The following is a 19,102-nucleotide window of genomic DNA, read 5'->3' on the forward strand; positions in this document are numbered from 1 at the left end:
GCAGCCCCCAGGCACAGGGCAGCTGGGGAGCCCCGGCACCCACGCAAAGCCTCGCTGCAGCCGGTGGTCTCCATCCACACTTTCTGCTTTCACACGTTGCGCTCTGTCTGGCACACTCTGCTCCGTTCCCTCACACCAGTTTTAGCATCAGTTTCCAGTCCAATGTCTTTTTCCTTCTCCCTCCTTCAGTATTTCCACTCTATTTCTTCTCTACTTTGTAATTCTTTGCTGGCCCTATACCGTTAAAAAGGGATATAAAAGCTCCTTCCCACCTCCCAAATACACGTTCAGAAAAAACAAGGGTAACGACGCTTTTTCCTCTCCACCTCTTTTGCCACGCTCGGTCCAACAGCAGCAGCCGGCGCATCCGCTGCCACGCACGCCTGCGGGGCCGCCCTCCACAACCCCCAAAAGCTGATCGCCGAACACAAGGGGTTAATTTTATGAGAGAAGGAATTTTTTAAGCCTAAAAAAACTGATGACATTAGAAAGCTCATTGTAAATTTTACATAAAGAGGTCTTGTCTCTTTATCGTGTACATAAATGTCACCCACTGAAAGACTGTTGTCACAAATGCCTCCCATGAGTGCCGGATCTCTCTGTAACTCGGCATATAAGATGCTTGTTCTTCTAATAATCTGCACTTTTCAGCAATTATTAATTCCTTAAACATTTAAAATAGACCTTTTCAGCTGTGCTTTCACCTCTTGAGGTCATTGCAGCAACCTCAGCCCGTGTGGCTCATAGTCCCCCTTTTAGCATTCGTTTTCAAAGACATATAAAACACCCAGATAAACCAAGAGTCAAAAGCAGACTCCTGAGGCTAAGATCCGTTTTCCCCCAAAACTCTTCCATATGTTAATATATAACTCCCTTTTACCAGGTTTCATGCATGAGACAAGGGATTCTCAAATATTCCTTATCTCAGGATTTTTCCCCTTTCAACTCTCAGCTACTCCTCTCCACGAGAGCATAGGCTGGAAAGACGATAAGAAGAGTATTCTAGCAGATCTATTCCTCTCTCTTCCTCTATTATTAAGAAAGCGAAAAAATAAAAAACCCATTACCTCCAAAATGGAGGCAGGCTTTTTGTGAGATAAGCCACTCCTCCACACCGTGTATTCCACCGAAGGGATTCGTATTGGGCTCAGTATCTTCTAATGGTTTCATCAGTTAATATTAAATTGGTTTCAGATAGGAAAAAAAGAATTTTCCTTGCACTGCACTAAATAATTTGCCTTTATATAGGCTGCATAAACTACACTTCTGAAGAGGAACAAACAATTATTGTTCCATTTATATAAGCGACAGTGGGTGGATTCTCACAGGCTGACAGTCCGCATCCCATACTGTCGGTAGTTGACTTTCACCGTTTGGTCATTTTCTTACACTTTACAAATGGAAAGACATTTCAGGCTAAAAACACAACAGGGTGGTGTTCTGTAGCCCAGAGCGCTGGAATTAAGGTCTTCCCATCCTCACGACGGCGAGATGATCCCTAGTGTCAGGGCTAGAATTGCCCATGTATAAAACCAACCCGTGTAACAACCTGGAGAGTTAATGGGATAATGCGGCATATAATGCACGTGGGGCGACAGTCAGGTGTCCTCAGAGGCGCCGACGCAAACCGTAAGAGAAAGCGAGGAAGACCACTTGCTTCCAGCACAAACCCGCTCCTCGAACACGCAAACCTTTGCTCTCCTCTTCAGGTCAGTATTGGCAAATGCAGCGACTTGGAAGTGACACCCGCTCTGCCTCGGCCACCGTCCTCCTCCGTGGGAAGCAGTGGCTTTACCACCGCCAGCTACCGTTTTCCAGGGGAATGGCACCTGGTCGCTGAAAACCTTGGGATGCTGCCGTCATAAGCCAATCACCCCACGAGCCCTTTTAGTTGCTCTCCTCTCTGGGTTCAGTACAAAAGGGGTTGTGAAACAAAACGGGCCAAACGAAGAGCAGTCTGCTAACCACCGTGCATTTCTGATCTTCACCACACTGTGCAACGATTTTCCAGAACTGCCAAAGCTTCCTACTTCTGCGGAGCCTCAGTTTTCTGCTCCTCACTGGGAAGCCCACCCTTTCTACTCTGTACCCGAAGGGAAATGACTACCTTTTGGAACAACTCACACCGTATTTGACCATGAGTGCCGACCTGAGGTTTGCTGCAGGTTATTTGTTCACACACTAGTTCTTGTTCAAAGGTTTTAGCATGTTCCAGCATCCCCTCTGGCTTTAATAGGAAAAAAAACCCAAAACAAACCCAAACCCCAACCCCACCCCTTACCTGTGCAGACAGTAGTCTCTCAAATACGTCCGTGCACAACCTAAAAGCTGTCGCTTCAGATTGCCACAAGCTGTGTTTTGCCATGAAAATAATCTTTTCCCAGACCTCTGCTTCCTCTCCTGCTTGCTACTGGCCGCTACAAAAATAAGTCCCTTACCCAAGAAAAAAAATCTTTTCTTCAGGAGAAAGAACCAGAATCCTTTGGAAAGACTTTGATATTTCCGTGTGTGTGTGGTTTTGGGTTTTGTTTGTGGTTTTGTTTTTTTTTTTTAAGTTATGAATGAGACCTTCAGACTTGTTAAAAGTTCTGTTACCCCTTCATGGCATGCTTCCAGAAGTACATCCCTTTCCTTTCCACTATTGGAAAATGGCATAAATAGAACCTCTTGCTGCTGGCTCAGGAAAAAAAAAAAATCCTTATTTCTATCCAGAAAAAGCTTAGACCCCCTTGCTGCTACTCCCGAGTCCCTGCAAAATACCGAGTAACGGGAATTACATGCACTCACATCTTCCTCTGTGGTACTTTATTCCACAGCAGCTGAAATTTCGTAACATTTGTTGCTCCGTTTTTAATGATTCGCTGTTAATAAGAGATTTTCAGTGAGCTGTAACCCATTCCTACTTCAGATCCATAGGAAACCTAACAGCTAAAATTTCTCTTAGGACTTGCAATCTCACATTCTACCTTAAGGCAGGAAAACTTCTTATTTCTTGCTGCTAAACAATTATCCACAACTCACTTGTTTCAACTTAGCAATGGATTTATAGAAAAAACTCCATAAACTACATGAGTAAGAATCAATTATTTCCCTTTTTTACATAGCTATTACTAATAACTCTGCAAAAAATCCCAGCGATTAGCTTTTCGTTGTCCCAGCTACCGAGAACATTCCAACTGCCCAGCTTTCAAAACCAGCGCTCCCCAGTACCGAAACAGCTTCACCTCCTACAGTGACCCTCTTCCTTTGGAACTGATGACACGGTTTCAATTCAGTTACCTTTTCCGATAGATTTGATCACTTAAATAAATATTTCTGAGCCGGTACCAGTGCTCCCGTGGGTATTACGAACACCGTTACGCATCACGTAGCCCAGCTTCCACGGCTGTTTAAAAGCTGAGAGCTTAAAAATCGTCAGCGTGCTGCCTGTACTTCCAAGCTTTGCCTTTGCCTTTAGCTGTCCCCAGTTTCCCCCCCCCCCCAAAAAGAGCTCTTTAGTGCCAGCAACAGGCGCTACTGCACAGGTACCTGTCCTCCTCTGCTGAGCACTAACATCAGCTTCTGCCGGGAGCTCGGAGAGATGGCAACTCTGGACCGGTTTGGGGACATGTCTTTATTCCTGCTCTGCTTTGTGATTGTCTGTCTTGTTATGATAATTTTTTTTTTCACAGCACCAATATGTAAATGATCAGCTTCTCCTGAGGCGTTATCACTGTTCCTTTCTTTGTTTAAAAAAGCATTCCCCTGATTCTTCAAAATTAGTCTGAGGGAAACCTGTAGCGTCTTTTAATAATTAGTATTGTAGGAAGTAAATGACAGAATTCATAGCAAGCAGCTTCCAGCTGCCTTTCTGCAGCTGCCTTTAAATAAATAAAGAAAAAAGGCAAGGCAGAAATCTGGTGCCTGGCTGGCAGGAAAGACACACGCTCTGTGCCAAGCTCCAGGCGCTCGCCAGGTACCGCACAGCCCAGAAACTCTGACTGACAGCCTCACACCCAGCGGAGTTTCCAGCATTTGGCTCCTTGTCAATGCAAAGGTAACCCTGAAGTCCTCCTCTGCCATACCGGTACCTCAGAAACATGATTTTCTGGAACCCTTGTAGCCATTCCAGTGGAGTATTTTATTTCCCTCCCATTCTTGCTCTTATTAGATCTGTCTTCTCTAACCCGTATTTAAAGGGTGGCTCTTCGTCCCATAGCAAATCCTTGACCCAGAACAGGTTTGCAGCACTTAAATCTGAAATCTTGTAATGCCACCGACCACCGTTATCATCCAAAACGACCTTTGTAATTGATGCGGAACTGAAATACATGAGCCTCCCAAAACATTACGCACTATTTGAGCGAGGACCGTCTAACATCTCCAAGCCAGGTCTCTGTAGTATCAATGCAGAAAAAGTCTCATAAAAATTAAACACTTACCCGTGTTCTCTGATTCCACACGTAAATGGACATTTTTTTTTTTCCAAAAGTGATTTGTCGACCCTCTTAGTCCTGGCTTTCCAGAACACCCATATTTTGCAGATAATCTGCTCCTGAAAGCTGCTGGTCACCTCTTCCATCAATCTTCCCAACCACCCGGAGGGACGACGGCCTGGTTTCCCAGTCTTATGAGGCTTTTGGAGGTTGTTACCTCAACAAAGCCTCCATCATCCCTGGGTCATTTGAGGAAAATTTCTGAAGAATCGCTCTAATTCCTTTGCGGACAGCCTACAGCTATTGAGTGAGGCTAGTCATCTCTATACCCGTGAAAACTTCCATTACTTGTTCTCAGTTCTACGTGCCGTTTCTGCTAAAAAGAGAAAATGACAATGAAGCTGCATATTTATTTCAGGCATTTCTACTTGAAGCTTGGATACAGTAGCAATTTCTGTGCTCGTACTCCCAAACCTCTTTCCAAAGAGTAATCAATCAAAAAAAAAACTTTCTTTTGGCTTCTCTGAGAGCCACATCACCAGTGTTTTTATTGCCGTCTGTTCCTTTCTAACACCTCCACTTCTACCAAATAAAAATCAGCCTCTGGCACAGCTCTATCCATACAGCTCAGCTTCTGTTCAGCATCTCACGTGGACAGTGTTCTCACAAGTAACTCGGTTATTTTACTTTAAAAAAGAACTGCTTTTTATATTGTCTTGACTGAAAGGTACTCATAGCGTCGACTCCCACAAAAAGGTACCCTGCCTCTGCATACTACTACAGTTTAGTGATCGATCAGAGACCAACAAAATCATTTTGTGTTGATTTTTTCCTAAGTGCATCCCAAGAACAGCAAAGCTACATTGATTTTGGCACCTTCAGCCTTAAAATCGTGGCACTGATTTTGCTCTGCAGCGTCCTCCGTGACTAGCGCAAGTGTAAGCCTTAGGTTATTAGCCCCCGTGGCACTGACATAAAAGGAGTACCAGGCTGCTCTCCTGCTGTAAAGCTCAGCTCAAGCAGCAGTCAACCATTCCTTTTCTGCATAGGTGAAATTAGCTCCCTCAGTAAGTTCAAGAAATATCCAGCTAACTCCTTCAGCGGAGCTGTGAGCTGTTGCCAAAAGTGGTCCCATAAAGGCGCAGGGAGTACCCCGCCTCCACCCAGCAGTTACCAAGTTCTGCTGTAACACGGTGAGTTGGCCTGTTAAGCTCAGCTCAAGAAAACCGTGATCGTTTGACTACCTCCCATATAAATCGGTCTTCATTTCTTATTCACGGGAATGTAAAAGGTGACAATAGGAAAAGCAGCACAAAGCAGTTATTGTTCTCATGCCGAGATCTTTTGTACCAAGTTTCATCCTAAAACGACTCTTTGCATTCAAGTTATAATAGGTAACAACACATACATGTAATGAATCATAGATATTTATAATGGGAAATACTAATAAAATACTGACCCCAATTCCACGATCAGCTATGTTCTAACGCAGGACGCCAATGGATTACTTGTATTACGTTGAGAAACGCAAAGAAAACCAAAAGCGTTATGGTTGTTACCTTATGAGCATAAAATTAAAGCACCCGAATGCATAATTAACCGAAAATATTAAGGGATTAATTTTCAGAGTCCAAAGAATTCCTTAAATTAATGTGCCTTTTAGGCAAATTTTTCTGTCACTCTGGCGAGTTCTCTTCACTGCAGGTTAATACTTTGAGGTTAGAAAACACGAACGAATATTGATATAAAAGCCACTATATGAAAATAGCACAGAACAATAACTGCAAAATGCTATTAGCGTATTTACATTTCAAGTTCCATTTATGTCTATAATTAAGCATATAAACAATCATAACTCTGGCATAAGATAACATAAAGTTAAGTATACGTATAGAATACAAAACCAGAACAGAGTGCTGCCGGTGTTGCATGCGTTATGCACAAAGAGAAAGGATGATAATGCTTCATGCTACTATGAGATATATGAAAGCTGATTCCAGCAATTGCACTATTTCATAACATAAGCAATTTCAGTTTCAAACTCTGGCAGAAATACAGTGTGTGCAACGTTTCATCATCTTATTTCAAATGAACTATAACATTATTATGTTTGTATTTTCACAGATAAAGCTGAACAAATCAAGGGATGCCAGGTCTTAAATCATCCGTATGTGGGGTTTATTAAACTATTTTTAAAGGAAACAATGTAAACAAAATATTTTTCCACTATGAAGTTTCTTTGGGCTCATTACAGCACTTCTGCGTATAATTCACACTGATCTCGGTGGGTTTTGCGGGTCATTCACACAGAAATAAGAGACAAATAGTCTTATCACAGGAAAATGAGATAGAACTACAAAACCACAAAAAGCAGCCTTATTCACAAAACAATCAAAACTACTTTCAACGGCTTTTTTCATCAATTATGTCAAGGCTTTTCATCTCCGAGTTCTCACAGCATCTCGTCCTCCCTGTAACAGCAAATAACAAAGGGGGGGTGTGGTGCAGGGATTACAACCTTGATGAGACTGAGTAAGTAAAAAAAGCCGATGAATTCCCAATGCTGACGATGTCCCCCGTTAAAAGTATCCCCCTCCTCCGGAACTTCACATTACTTCTGCTGAAGTCGTGCTGTTCTCCTGAACGGTAGGCTACTTCACAGTATGTGCTGCTCGCAAAGGTTTCTTTCCAAGAGATGATAATAAAAACCCTTAAATATAAATAGTACATATTAATGCTATAGATAATGCCTTGGAAGATTAATACAGAAAAGAAGGGAGTTTTATTCCTCCCTCTACCAAGACAGAGATGGTTTTCTCTACAGACTTGGGTCACAACGGCGGTCAGTAATGATTCTAAAAAACAAAACTGTAGAAAGATTGATTTCTTGCAGAATTGAGTAATTTAACTTGTTAGCGCTCTAATGTCCTTGCTTCCAGAGACATCACTACTCTGCCATAGTAGTAGCATAATTATGTAGCAAGACCTGATGTTACATGTAATATCAAAAATTATCTGGATCTCATGTTGCCCTTTTGGTTACTTCAATTTACGCTTGCTGCACAAAGGGCAACGAGAGAGAAGTGCTCCTCAGACGACCAGGCCAGCCTTCTTCTCGTACCACAGAAAACGCAGGTATACGACACTCGTGAATCATATGAAAGGAGCAGAAAAAGTGAACGCATGCCGTTCGCCAGCAAACCTGCCCGACACAGCCAGTGCCGTCTCTTCTCCCTGCATGTCCCGAGGAGGGCAACGAGGCTGGTGAGGGGTCTGGAGAACAAGTCTGATGAGGAGCGGCTGAGGGAGCTGGGGTTGTTTAGCCTGGAGAAAAGGAGCCTCAGGGGAGACCTCATCGCTCTCTACAACTACCTGACAGGAGGCTGTAGCGAGGTGGGGGTTGGTCTCTTCTCCCAAGTAACTGGCGAAAGGACGAGAGGAAACGGCCTCAAGTTGCGCCAGGGGAGGTTTAGATTGGACGTGAGGAAAAATGTCTTTACTGAAAGAGTGGTTAAACATTGGAACAGGCTGCCCAGGGAAGTGGTTGAGTCCCCATCCCTGGAGGTATTTAAAAGACGGGTAGATGAGGTGCTTAGGGACATGGTTTAGTGGGCATGGTGTTGTTGGGTTGACGGTTGAACGGTGCAAATAGGGTTGATGTTGGGTTTGGGGTTTTGCTCCTATTTCTATGTATCTTTCTTTCTTTCTTAATCCATTTCGTGCTTTCTTCACACTTAGTAAGCCAAGGGATTCAAAAAGACCAATCAAACCTCAGTTTCGTCCTACAAACTCGCTTCTTCAAGTAGTCACTCCTATTGCAATAGCTTTCATTTTAGCCTGATTTTCAAAGGAAACTCCGGTTATGCGGCTGGGCTGTCCGTACGGAAGCGCGCGTATTTATACTACACAATTCTAGAAGTTTCAAATTCAACTCATTTCAATTAAAATGAGAGGTTAACAGCCTGAGAGAAACCAAGTTCCTACAACTTTGATGCAAACAGGTAGCAGAGAAAAATGCTATTGATACTTCAATGATTTACGCAGAGAGCACAATCAGTATCAGGCATCGTGGAACCCACCTGGGAGGGCAACATCATGAATGTGTCTTCTGCAAGAAAGGCCTCATGTGTGCCAATTTTTTTTAGAACAAGAAAGTCCACACGAAATGAGGCTTTACTAACCATGCTGTTCGAAGAACTACTTATAATACAATATCCACAAGAAAGCTAGCTTCTTATTTGTTAAACCATTCTTTTCTTTGTGGATTTCTTTTTCCTTGCAATTGAATTGTCTGATTCTGATAGCTACATACACTTCACTGGCTTTTTAGACACTGATAGGCATTCTGTAACGATTCTCAGGAGTTTTGACTTCGTTTCCCTGCGTTTTGCTCTTCTGTGCCTGCTTCAGTTCCCTTGGAGGGCGGAACATGCACCACAGTACGCATTTCGATGACTTTTGTGCCCCAGGGGCTCACAGGCTTGCCCATCTCTTTTTACAATAAATGCAAACAAGCCATCAGTTAACAGACAGCTGCAACATCCTTCCAAAAGAAAAACCTCTAAAAATATTGTTTACTTGTCTGAACACAAGATATCCTCCTACCCTTCAAAATAAGTGACTGATGGGTAGGCAAAAGCATTCGCTTTGACAGAATCAGACTGACACCAGTTTTCATGTCCCCTGCTGTCTGAACAGTATCAAGCTAATGCGATTTGTAATTCTTCTGAAGCACATCAAGCCAAGCAAAAAAACTGCAGTCCGTTCCTACACCGCACTTGTTGATTTGTCCAATGTAAGTTAGCGAGTAACAAATTCAACTATGATAAAAATCCATCATATAAACTGGTTTTTACAACTCCTGAAATACAGAAATCATCTAGCTCCTTACAACAACTTCATCTGGCAAGAAGATGAGCACAGATCAGAAGAGAGCTGCAACTTACCCAATGGTCATTTGTTCTTTAACCTTTTTTGCTTCTCAAAATTGGCTGTTGCAGAATGCTAGCTGTAATAGTTAACCAAGAAGGCATCAGGCAATAACATTCAAGAAAATACATGAGTTTATATCCAAGCGCAACTGGCAACCACTAGCCCTACAAATGGCTTCTCTTATGCAGCTAATTACAGTAGCTTTTATAGTAGGGAGGAAAAAGTTGGAGAGTCTGCATCTAATCTTGCACGGAAGACGACCACAACGACTGTATGCCTCAATTATTTTTGCAGTCACATCCAATTTGAGATCGCGTGATTAAGAACACTATTCAACCCAATTCCCAAAATCAACAGAAAGCATATATAACTGATTTATATGCATGTTGGGTAAGGCCCCGGCTAGACACTGAGACACGGCTAAGATTGTGATATAGGTTGTGCTGAAGTACCTTACTGTTCTCTTTCCAGAAAAGTGAAGCATTTTAAAGTAAAGATCTGGCTGAGGACATAAAATCCATAAGGCAAAACCTTACAACATTTAGATTTGCAGAGAGATACTGATCACGTTTTCTTATGCTGTACATGCATAGGCCTTTTCTTGGTTTTGATACTCGTCAGATCTATCGCATAGTATAAGGACAGAGCCTCTGCATCTTTTTGTACTCCACTGACACACAATTTTTCAACATGGATATTGTAACTGGGAATAGCTCAGTTCTGAAAAAATAACATGTATTTTAAATTATAGTTAATATTTTAAAGATACTTGTGTTTTATTCTTCTTTATAAAAGTAAAAATTCATCTCCGCATACACTTAAAATGGTAGAAAATCAGATTTCCTTTCTCTCAGGAAGCCATTTCAAAATAATACAGAACAGGTTTGTAAAACCTGTTTAACCCAGCCTGTTTTCTACTGTGCCTGAAGTACTATATGTGCTACACGTGAAAGACTCATTAAGAAGAGCTTTTGCTACTGTCTCATTAAATAAGCCTCGGTGCATAAAATAACATGCAACATACGTATTTGAGGACACTCCATATTAGGAAAATTACCAAACTCCTTCAAAACTTCAGAAACTCTCAAAATAGTCTACAATCCTCTGTGCGTTTGATATCTCAAATAGTAAAATTTAAAAATCTTAGTAGTTTGCTTTAGTTGCTTTTCTAGTATACATAAAGAAAGAGGTATGACCTCATGGTCTAAGTAAGACACTACAAATCAGAATGTCTTATGGAATGATTTGCCAAACCACACTATGGGAACTAACCAAATTGTACCAGTCTCCCCCCAGTACAACGGAGAGAATTTAATTTACACTGAATTGATCAAACCTATTCACAGTTAACAAAGAATACACGAGACATTTGGCTGCTGGGAGTGAGTTTTAGAGGGCAGTAAAGCACATGTTTAGCTACATGCTAAAACCAACTGAAATGGCATTGCTAGTTACCGAGGAACTCATGACTTCAGAATTTTTACTACTGGATACCTTATCTAGCCTTGCTAGAGAATGGTTATCAGGTAAAATAGAAACCAAAGGACATTAATAATTACAAGAAGTAGGTATCCAATTCTCCCTAGGCAAACAGAACTTGCACAACTTCATTTGTAAAAATGATGTATATAATTTGGAACATTATACTGAAGTAAAACACAGACTAGTGACAAAAAAAGTTCATAAGCTGGCCAAGGCCACAGACCAATCAAAAAAGCAATGCTAAAGGTAGGGAAATTTGAATAGGGAGTTATAACTTACCAGCTTCTAAAAAGACAGAAGACTTGACAGAAGTCTTGAGAGACAGAAGACTGAAGTCTGTGTATGTGCTGCTCTGACAGTTTAATTGAATCAAGATATCCAAAGATGCACAAACAGTAAAACCAGATAAAGTGCAAAAAGGAATCTGTAAACTATCAAAGAAAATATTACAATTGGCTCTACCTTAGCTTTTTGATCAATTTACATTCTCCACTTGGGTGTTTTTATACACTTTAGAGTAAAAACTAACATTCAAAAGGACACTTCGAAGTTTTTTCAGGCCCAAAGTGACATTAACTTTTCCTTTAAATTAACAGTCTAGCATTTATAGTCAAATAAATGGAGAAGGAAAAGTCAGCAGATGAACACCTAAGGGATATTAAATACATGCCATCCTCACATATTCAAATCTGCATTTGCTATGCTTTTTACACAAGTACCTTCACATAAGCTTTCAAAGCAAAATTAATCATGCTTTCTAGCAGGCCATTATGAAAAGCCACTACCCATGAGAGACAACCCAAACCACTGAAAAACAGGGATTGCAAAACACAGTCTACCTAGAAGACTATTATTTTAACATGATTTCTTCCCAATCTCTCAATTGCTTGCCATGCAATTACCACATTCCTTGGAAAAAGTTATCAATAGATAAATGTCAAAAAATTATCCATTCTTAATCTATGAATTGCCTTCTCTTTCTTGCAAGAGGACGGCTACTTCTGGCATTTTTTGCAGAAAAGCTTTAACGTCGTTTGCCAAATTAGTCCTTTTATCTTCCGTCAGCATCTGCAGTCAATACAGCTTTGGTCAAAGAGTCCAGTGTTTTCTTTTAATTTTATTTTAAGAGAGGAGGTACAAACTCAGAGAAGAGAGTTGTAAGTCCTGCGGTTTCAAATTCCTTTTGTAGCTCATCCAGCGTTGAATATTCTTTGACTTCAAACGTCTGAAACCTACATTGTAAAAGGGAAACTCATGAATATGCCTGGATTTGTCAGAATGTAATTATCAATTCTGTTACTTTTCTATCCACAACAGTACTAAATTATACCTTTTATGCTGTGACTGTACTTTTGTTTCACACAGTACGCTAATCATTTTCTCTTTGCATTTCTTTCCGCTTGAGTCCACATCTACCTTAGAAGTTTTCTGAAGAATCAAGTACTCCTAAATGACAAAAAAGAACAAAATATTAAATGTCATCTAGTATCTTTGAAGTTCAGTAAAATGCAAAAATCTATACGAAACACACAGATTTTTTTCAGAACACAGCATTCAAAATTCAAAAGTGCCCATCCCAAAAAGTGCATGACTGTTTCTATTCATCAGCTTGAAGTTAAGCACAGTCTTAAGTGATCTAGAGAACGTGAGTTTGAAAAGCTAAAACAGTCTCCTCCAATATCACCTCAAAAACCTGCCTAATGCAGCAGGAGTTTGTAAGTACAGACAAGAAGTTCAAAGCCCAGGCGTGCGCTAGGAGCACCGCGTGGTCTAAGCCAAGGAAAGCGACAGTGAGCAATGAGCTAGAAATATGTCCGTTACTAATTTCTCATCACAAATTTTCTGTTTTCTGGGGCATTTGGGAAATACAGGAGCCTGAACCTAGGCATATTACAGAGTCAGGAAACACAGGGAATACAGGGATATAATTACAGTGGGAAGCAAAGCAATACAGGCCACAGGTCTACACATACCACTGGTTTCTTTCTCATAGAATACCTTTGTTTTCTTAAATACAGAATAAAGTTGTTGGGCCTTCCTACTCTCGTAATGATCAATCTGCTTCCAAAATTGTTAATCTTAGAAAAACACACACAAAATATTCAGACACATAGGTTTCAGTGGTAAATCGATAGAACTAGTCAACATTCATTGTTCCTGCACCTTAATGTTGCTCCTGTCACCCTGAAGAAGAATCAATATTATCTTGCCCATGAACATCAGTCTTCCAGTCAGCCTTAGATCCGAAGCCCATTTTTCCACAGTTTTGACGTATTTTGCCTTTGCTCTCATGTGATCTAAATGCAAAAGGAGCATCCAGATACCGTCCTCTGCACTTGTTCCTTTTGACAAAGTAGTTTTTTCATTGCAAACTGTTGCTGATTGCTTAATGACATATTTAAGATGCTGCTGTATCCAAAGAATCAGATCGTGTACCATGGGTTCAGAAAGATGCTTCTTTGCTTGTTCAAGTAATTTATCTTTCACGTCCATACATTGGGCCCTTGTAAGCTGGTCTGAGTTAACAGAAATATCTGGTAGAGTTGATGGGTAATTGACTGGTAAATGAAATAACAGCTTTAAAAGTACATCTGTATCCAGCAGTTCTTTCACACTGATTTGAATTCTAAATGTGATTCCATGCGTCTCTGGAAAGTATCAAAAAATAAACGTTAATAGTTTGCTTGAAGTTGAAATACATATATATTATTAATTCATGTTATCTTCTTTAACAGTTCAACTCAAATGACTGCCATTCTCTCAAGGGGTGCGGGTTCTTTTGCAGGGTGGGGGGTTGCAACCAATGGCTCAAGCTACACTTGCAGGGAATCCTGAAATGAAACACTTCATATCATGCTAGAAGGAAAGTTATTAACACATTCTAAAAAGCATTCACACCTTTTGGCTCTTTCGAAGTCTAGACAAGCCAGTAATAAAGGATTGTCTCTCTTAGAAACACGTAAGTCAGCTTCTACAGCTCAATAGCAGCAGCAAGGACCACCGAAAATAGAGACTTTTCTGGATGGACTCACCACTGCCCTAACTTTGCTCCTAGAGAAATCTGTAAGACTTCTAACATCAATACCAGCGCAAGGCAAACAGACTTGTACTGAGTATTTTTTAAGACAACCATTCAAAAGCAGTTCCGCATTAAAGAGAGACTCGGAAAGAAAAAAGTCAGATTCTTTGTCCCCTACAACTTTCAGAGAAAATATGCTTAATTCTTTTCTGCCAACTTCTCTACATTTACAACAGTTGGACTGACATAATGAAAACATCTCTGTTGTACATCTGACCCTAGATACTACATACATACATATATATGCATATACTTATATAAATGCATGTGTATATATCTGCTTATCTACTCAAAACCTGTTGTTGGTCTACTTTAGAATAGAATTCTTTTCAGAGTGAAAAGGATACGTACAGGATGTAGCAGGAAGGGCAAAAGACCACATCCTCCTGATAAATCACATAATCAAAGATGCTGAATATGAAAGTTACGTACAGTAATTCCTGCAATAAAACCCTCTTGACTAAAACGTGTTTCACAGAAAAACAATACAAAACTTCATAAAGTGAAAAGCGGGGACAAAGACCTAACCTACTTTTGCTCCTCTGCCATGAAGAAAGAGGGTATCAGATAAAAGATGATCTTCAGATGTTCTCTGCTTCACCTCTTTGATGCATTCTAAAACTTCACCCCTTTTCTTTAAAAAATTGCTAAAATGTCAGGTTGATTCAGTCTATGAGGACAGGAGAAGCAAGATATGAAAGGCATATTAGAGCGGAGCCGAGTTTCAGAGGAGCTCTTTTGAAGTGACTTGCCACCTTCTCCCCCTACCTTATCTTACCTTCCTTTACATGACAGTCAGTTGAATTATGTTTGATTAGTATTGCTGACACCGCTAACCAACCTCAGTGCTCTCTCTGATTTTATATTTGAACCCTACTAAATAAGTGAAAGAACCTAAAAGTAACTTGGACAGACAGAAGCACTTTAGAGAGTTCAGCCAAGGGCTTGTTTCCAAACCTCCTTCCTGGGTCATACAAAAAACTCTCTAGGTCAGAGCAGTCCCAAAATAAAATAAGCAAACCCTCCAAACCCAATAATCGAACTCTAGCATTACTATAAAGAAGTCTCCAAACATCTACAAACAATCGCTACCAAAACAGAGTCAAATGCGGTGCTGAAAGTAGCGGATGCAAATCCAGTGAGTTAAATGAAATTACACCCAACCATGCCCATACCTACGGGCACTACGTGTCAAAGCCTCGTTCCCTGCCAACAAGAGTTGGTCTCCAGTCTTCTAAGATCCTATGAAAGGTTCCAGACTATTTTTAAGGCAAGTTTATTCCTCAGAAACGCACCAGCCTTAGAAGAGAATCCAGTCTCCACAGTGTCCATCTGGCAGCATGCGGCCCTCACTCACAGCCAGTAGCTACACAGGAGGATCTCGAACTTTCCCATTCCAATCTCTGACTTCTGCCGCCCTGACAAACGTTTCTTACCGGGCACCAGCAACGACAGCTCCTCTGCCATTACGCTAGACTGGGTACACACAACCACCCACACAAGAAGAAAAGCCTGCATTGCACCTCCTGGGCCCCCCAGCACCCTCTTGGCCCCCACGGAGGGTCTCCGCACACACCTGAGCATCGCACCGCACACAGACAGTGCCTGCCGACCCACCTCCTTCCAGCCGCCCCTTACACAGGGCAGCCCCACCAGGTACGGGGCCAGCTGAAAGCAAGCTGCATTTGGCTGAACGGTATTAACATTATTATATTCGTGCCCGTGAATCACTTTATTTTAAACGATGTTCCCAAGAAATTTTACAATGCACAGCCTATAAATGAGTTGAAGAATACTACTCTATTGCCAGCTTAATTACACTGACAGAAAAACATGTTACCTTGCGGATAATCCTCCTAGGATTTTTTCACTAGCTTGTCATAACAGATCTCACCAACCCAGAAGTAACTGAGGGATAAACAGACAGGCCAACCTTGCTCCTTCGGCAAGGGCCTCCTGCTGCAGTGATCATGTTCTTAAGCCTGCAACAATCTCACACCTTTCCCTGTGATGATGAACTAATCCGAAGGAAGCAGCACAGCCTCGCATCCCGAGGTGTATCACCCTGAGCCATCGCGAAAAGCCCAGCCGTGCTCATTTACATCTGCTTCAGACTTCCTTTTAAAAAGAAGAATCGGTTCGAAACATTTGGGGGGCTACAGCATCTAAAGTTTATTTAAACATTCCAGCGTCCATTTTCTGCACCAGCGCTGCAGACGGCTGGCAGAACAAAGAGCAAACCACTGTCGCCCCGCGTAACGAGGCTCTGAAGAAGTATTTCCTTTGTTTGCACACGCTACAAGGTCTGAGTTGTCTTCACAGCAAAACGGTGATTATTTCTGAAACAAAAGGTTGGGTATGACCGTTCTGCTGGCATTTAACGTGCTAATAAGACTGAACTCAATATATTTTAACTCATTTTCCCCAATAGCTGCATGCTTATCAGTATATTTAGCTCTAGCATACTTCAGATTTTTTCTTACGTTCCACGTCAACCAGGCAGATATCCCCCTCCTCTCCTGCCCAAAGGCATTTTATGCAACACATGCAGTCTATTTTTAAATTCAGAAAATGGCACCTACTAACGTACAAGCTTAGAATATATAAATATATTTTTATAGCAAGCTTGGTGAGCAAACCAAAGAGAACAGATTAACAAGTAAATTATGGATTTCTATCTGTAACGCTAATCTTTGTAGATAGATATGTAAGGTAAAAAAGATATGCTGTATTGGTTTATTTAAATTCATCAACACATCGGGTTTGATAAAAACATATTTTACATTCTGAATACTTCATTGTTAAATTCCAGCAAGCCAAAGTTTTTAGCATACCAAGAGACCTGCAAAAGCATTTCCTTACACTCCTCAAAACCATAAATCCCCAATGGCCTCCTTTTTGATCCTGTGGATCTACACGCAAGTTACTCTTAATGTATTAGAGATAGCATAACATAACAGTCTTACTGGAAGTTACTTCTGTGCACCGTTTGTCAACGACAATTTATATGGTTTGAAGAGGTAAAGCAAATGTAAGCTAATGAATACAGCAAAAGTTAATTGCATACAAACTAAAGAATTCTGTAGCTCCAACGTAAAAGAGAAGTAAATTCCCAAAGTAAGAAAACTACCAATAATCATTGTTGTAAACAATCTTGTCAATTCCAGCAGAAAATGATGGAAATCAACCAGATATGTACGATCCTAAAGTATCACGAACACAGCCAGGCCGAAGGCCCTGCAAGGTCACATAACATCAATATAAATATAACAGCCTCTTCCCGTTGTGCACTTGCGGCACTTCAGGTTATGTTGCAGGAAGGTTTCTGAGCCTCTTACATCCTGGTAACTTATAAGCACAAAACCATTTTTCTGTATATGAAGCACAGAGAAGGATGTGCGTGTATTTCTCTAACAGATTTGGAAGAACAGACGTACATATGCAATGTTCAAATACGTTCACATTTTTTAAAATAAATATCTGTTAAGCGTGGATACTGCATTTTCAAACTATGCCTGAAATAACATTCCTGAACTTTTTGACTTCAAGAAAATAAAACTCAGTCGAAACATTTCATCAGTCGTATTTTAAAAATACAACTCTAAATACCAATCAAACAAATAAAATGGCAGAATTACCTGCCTATGCTGGAGCAAGAGGTGGGTCATACAGATCTAGACACAAAACAATTCTGCTTTTATTTTTAACCTGCCCAGTTAATTGTGCTCCATGCAGACACTATGCCTTCATCCCTCTGAGGCTGTCTACGCCCAAAGTCCTCTTTTCAAATAACCACTTGCTGTTCTGTGCAAATCTATTTCAACAACTATTTTCAAATAAAAGTTTGAGGTTTATTCAATGAATTTCTTAGTAACTTTTTAGTTAAAGCGAGTCACTCAAGAGCAGCCACATGTAATTTCACACCAATGCAGCATGAAGTTACTGGCACAGAATCACAGAATGGTTGAGGTTGGCAGGGATCTCTGGAGGTCACCTTGTCCAACCTCCCCGCTCAAGCAGGGCCACCCACAGCAGGCTGCCCAGGGCAACGTCCAGATGGCTTCTGAGTATCTCCAAGGATGGAGACTCCACAGCCTCTCTGGCCAACCTGTGCCAGTGCTCGGCCACCCTCACAGTAAAAAAGCGTTCCCCTATCAATCCCAGTTCTTTTGGGCTGAATACATACGCAGACAAAATGTGACAGCAGGCCACTGGATCCATTTTTAACAGCATTCTCCGGGACTTTACCGCAGTCCAACCAGCAGAAAGTTGCTTGCTGTCCGTCGCTCTGCTGCGGAGCTGGGCAGCACGCTGCGATAGCTCCCAGGACACCAGGGAACAGCGATACAGAATATATGCATATTCTCTGTGCGTGTGTGTGTGTGTGTATATGCATAGCTCCAACAAATGTATAGGAGAACTGTCACATCTGTGGTAGGCGCTAAGCAAAATTTACTTATGCTCTAGATCTGAACAGACATGCAACACTTGCATATCCCACCTGACACCTTAAGCCTGATAGTAACTGCTGTTGTACACCGGAACTACTGAGATTTATTTTCCCTTGCCGAAGGGGCATATTCACAGCACTGTGACGGCACAGACTGATAAAAGTCATCTCTTAAAATTATGTTCTGATCAGCGGCCACCATGGCTGGTGCAGAAAACGTGGAGTAAAGGTGTCTACAGTTACCGCGTTCCTAGCCTACAGTGTCCAGCAGCTGATGGGAGCAAGCACTACAAATCTTCTCACCTTCCCACCCGCGGCAAACATGAAAATTAGCCTTAGTACCCTGTAACTCCTACAGCCATACACATACTCCTGAATCTGGAGAACATTCGGCACATCATAAGGCCCAGGTTATTACCTTACCCCCACAAAAAGAGAGGGATGACCCAAGGCTTCTCATGCATAGCAACAGCTGCACCCCTATTAAATATTACAGGATAAATACCTGGTCTTGTTACACATAGGCGATGTGACTGCTTATTTACCTGAACAGCAGCCAGCCCATTCCCACCGCTGCCCTGTGCCTACTGCAAGTTTCTGCACGCACTGCGAACAGCTGGAATTAAGAAGGTCGCTAATTACAAACGAGTAGGACCCGCTAGGATTTGTCCCCTACAAAGAGGCCGGCAGCAAAGACACGGCAGGCCAGGGAGAGGCGGGAAGGCACCCAGCTTTGGCGCTGCC

General features: G+C 41.5%; 1 protein-coding gene across 1 annotated transcript in view; it reads right to left on the reverse strand.

Annotated features, from left to right (window-relative positions):
* Window positions 1-11,173: 11,173 nt before the first annotated feature.
* The window catches only part of RWDD3 (RWD domain containing 3), a 9,978-nt gene continuing 2,049 nt past the window's right edge, over window positions 11,174-19,102 (reverse strand). The window contains exons 2-5 of the mRNA XM_009333863.1: window positions 18,904-19,030; window positions 12,993-13,477; window positions 12,160-12,275; window positions 11,174-12,061 (exon numbers count right to left, since the gene is read on the reverse strand). Coding sequence (XP_009332138.1) covers window positions 11,947-12,061; window positions 12,160-12,275; window positions 12,993-13,477; window positions 18,904-19,030 — 843 coding nt within the window. The 3' untranslated portion in view covers window positions 11,174-11,946. The remainder of the gene's footprint in view (window positions 12,062-12,159; window positions 12,276-12,992; window positions 13,478-18,903; window positions 19,031-19,102) is intronic.

This window comes from Pygoscelis adeliae, unplaced genomic scaffold (assembly GCF_000699105.1).
Source record: "Pygoscelis adeliae isolate BGI_AS28 unplaced genomic scaffold, ASM69910v1 Scaffold10, whole genome shotgun sequence".
Lineage (NCBI taxonomy): Eukaryota > Metazoa > Chordata > Aves > Sphenisciformes > Spheniscidae > Pygoscelis > Pygoscelis adeliae.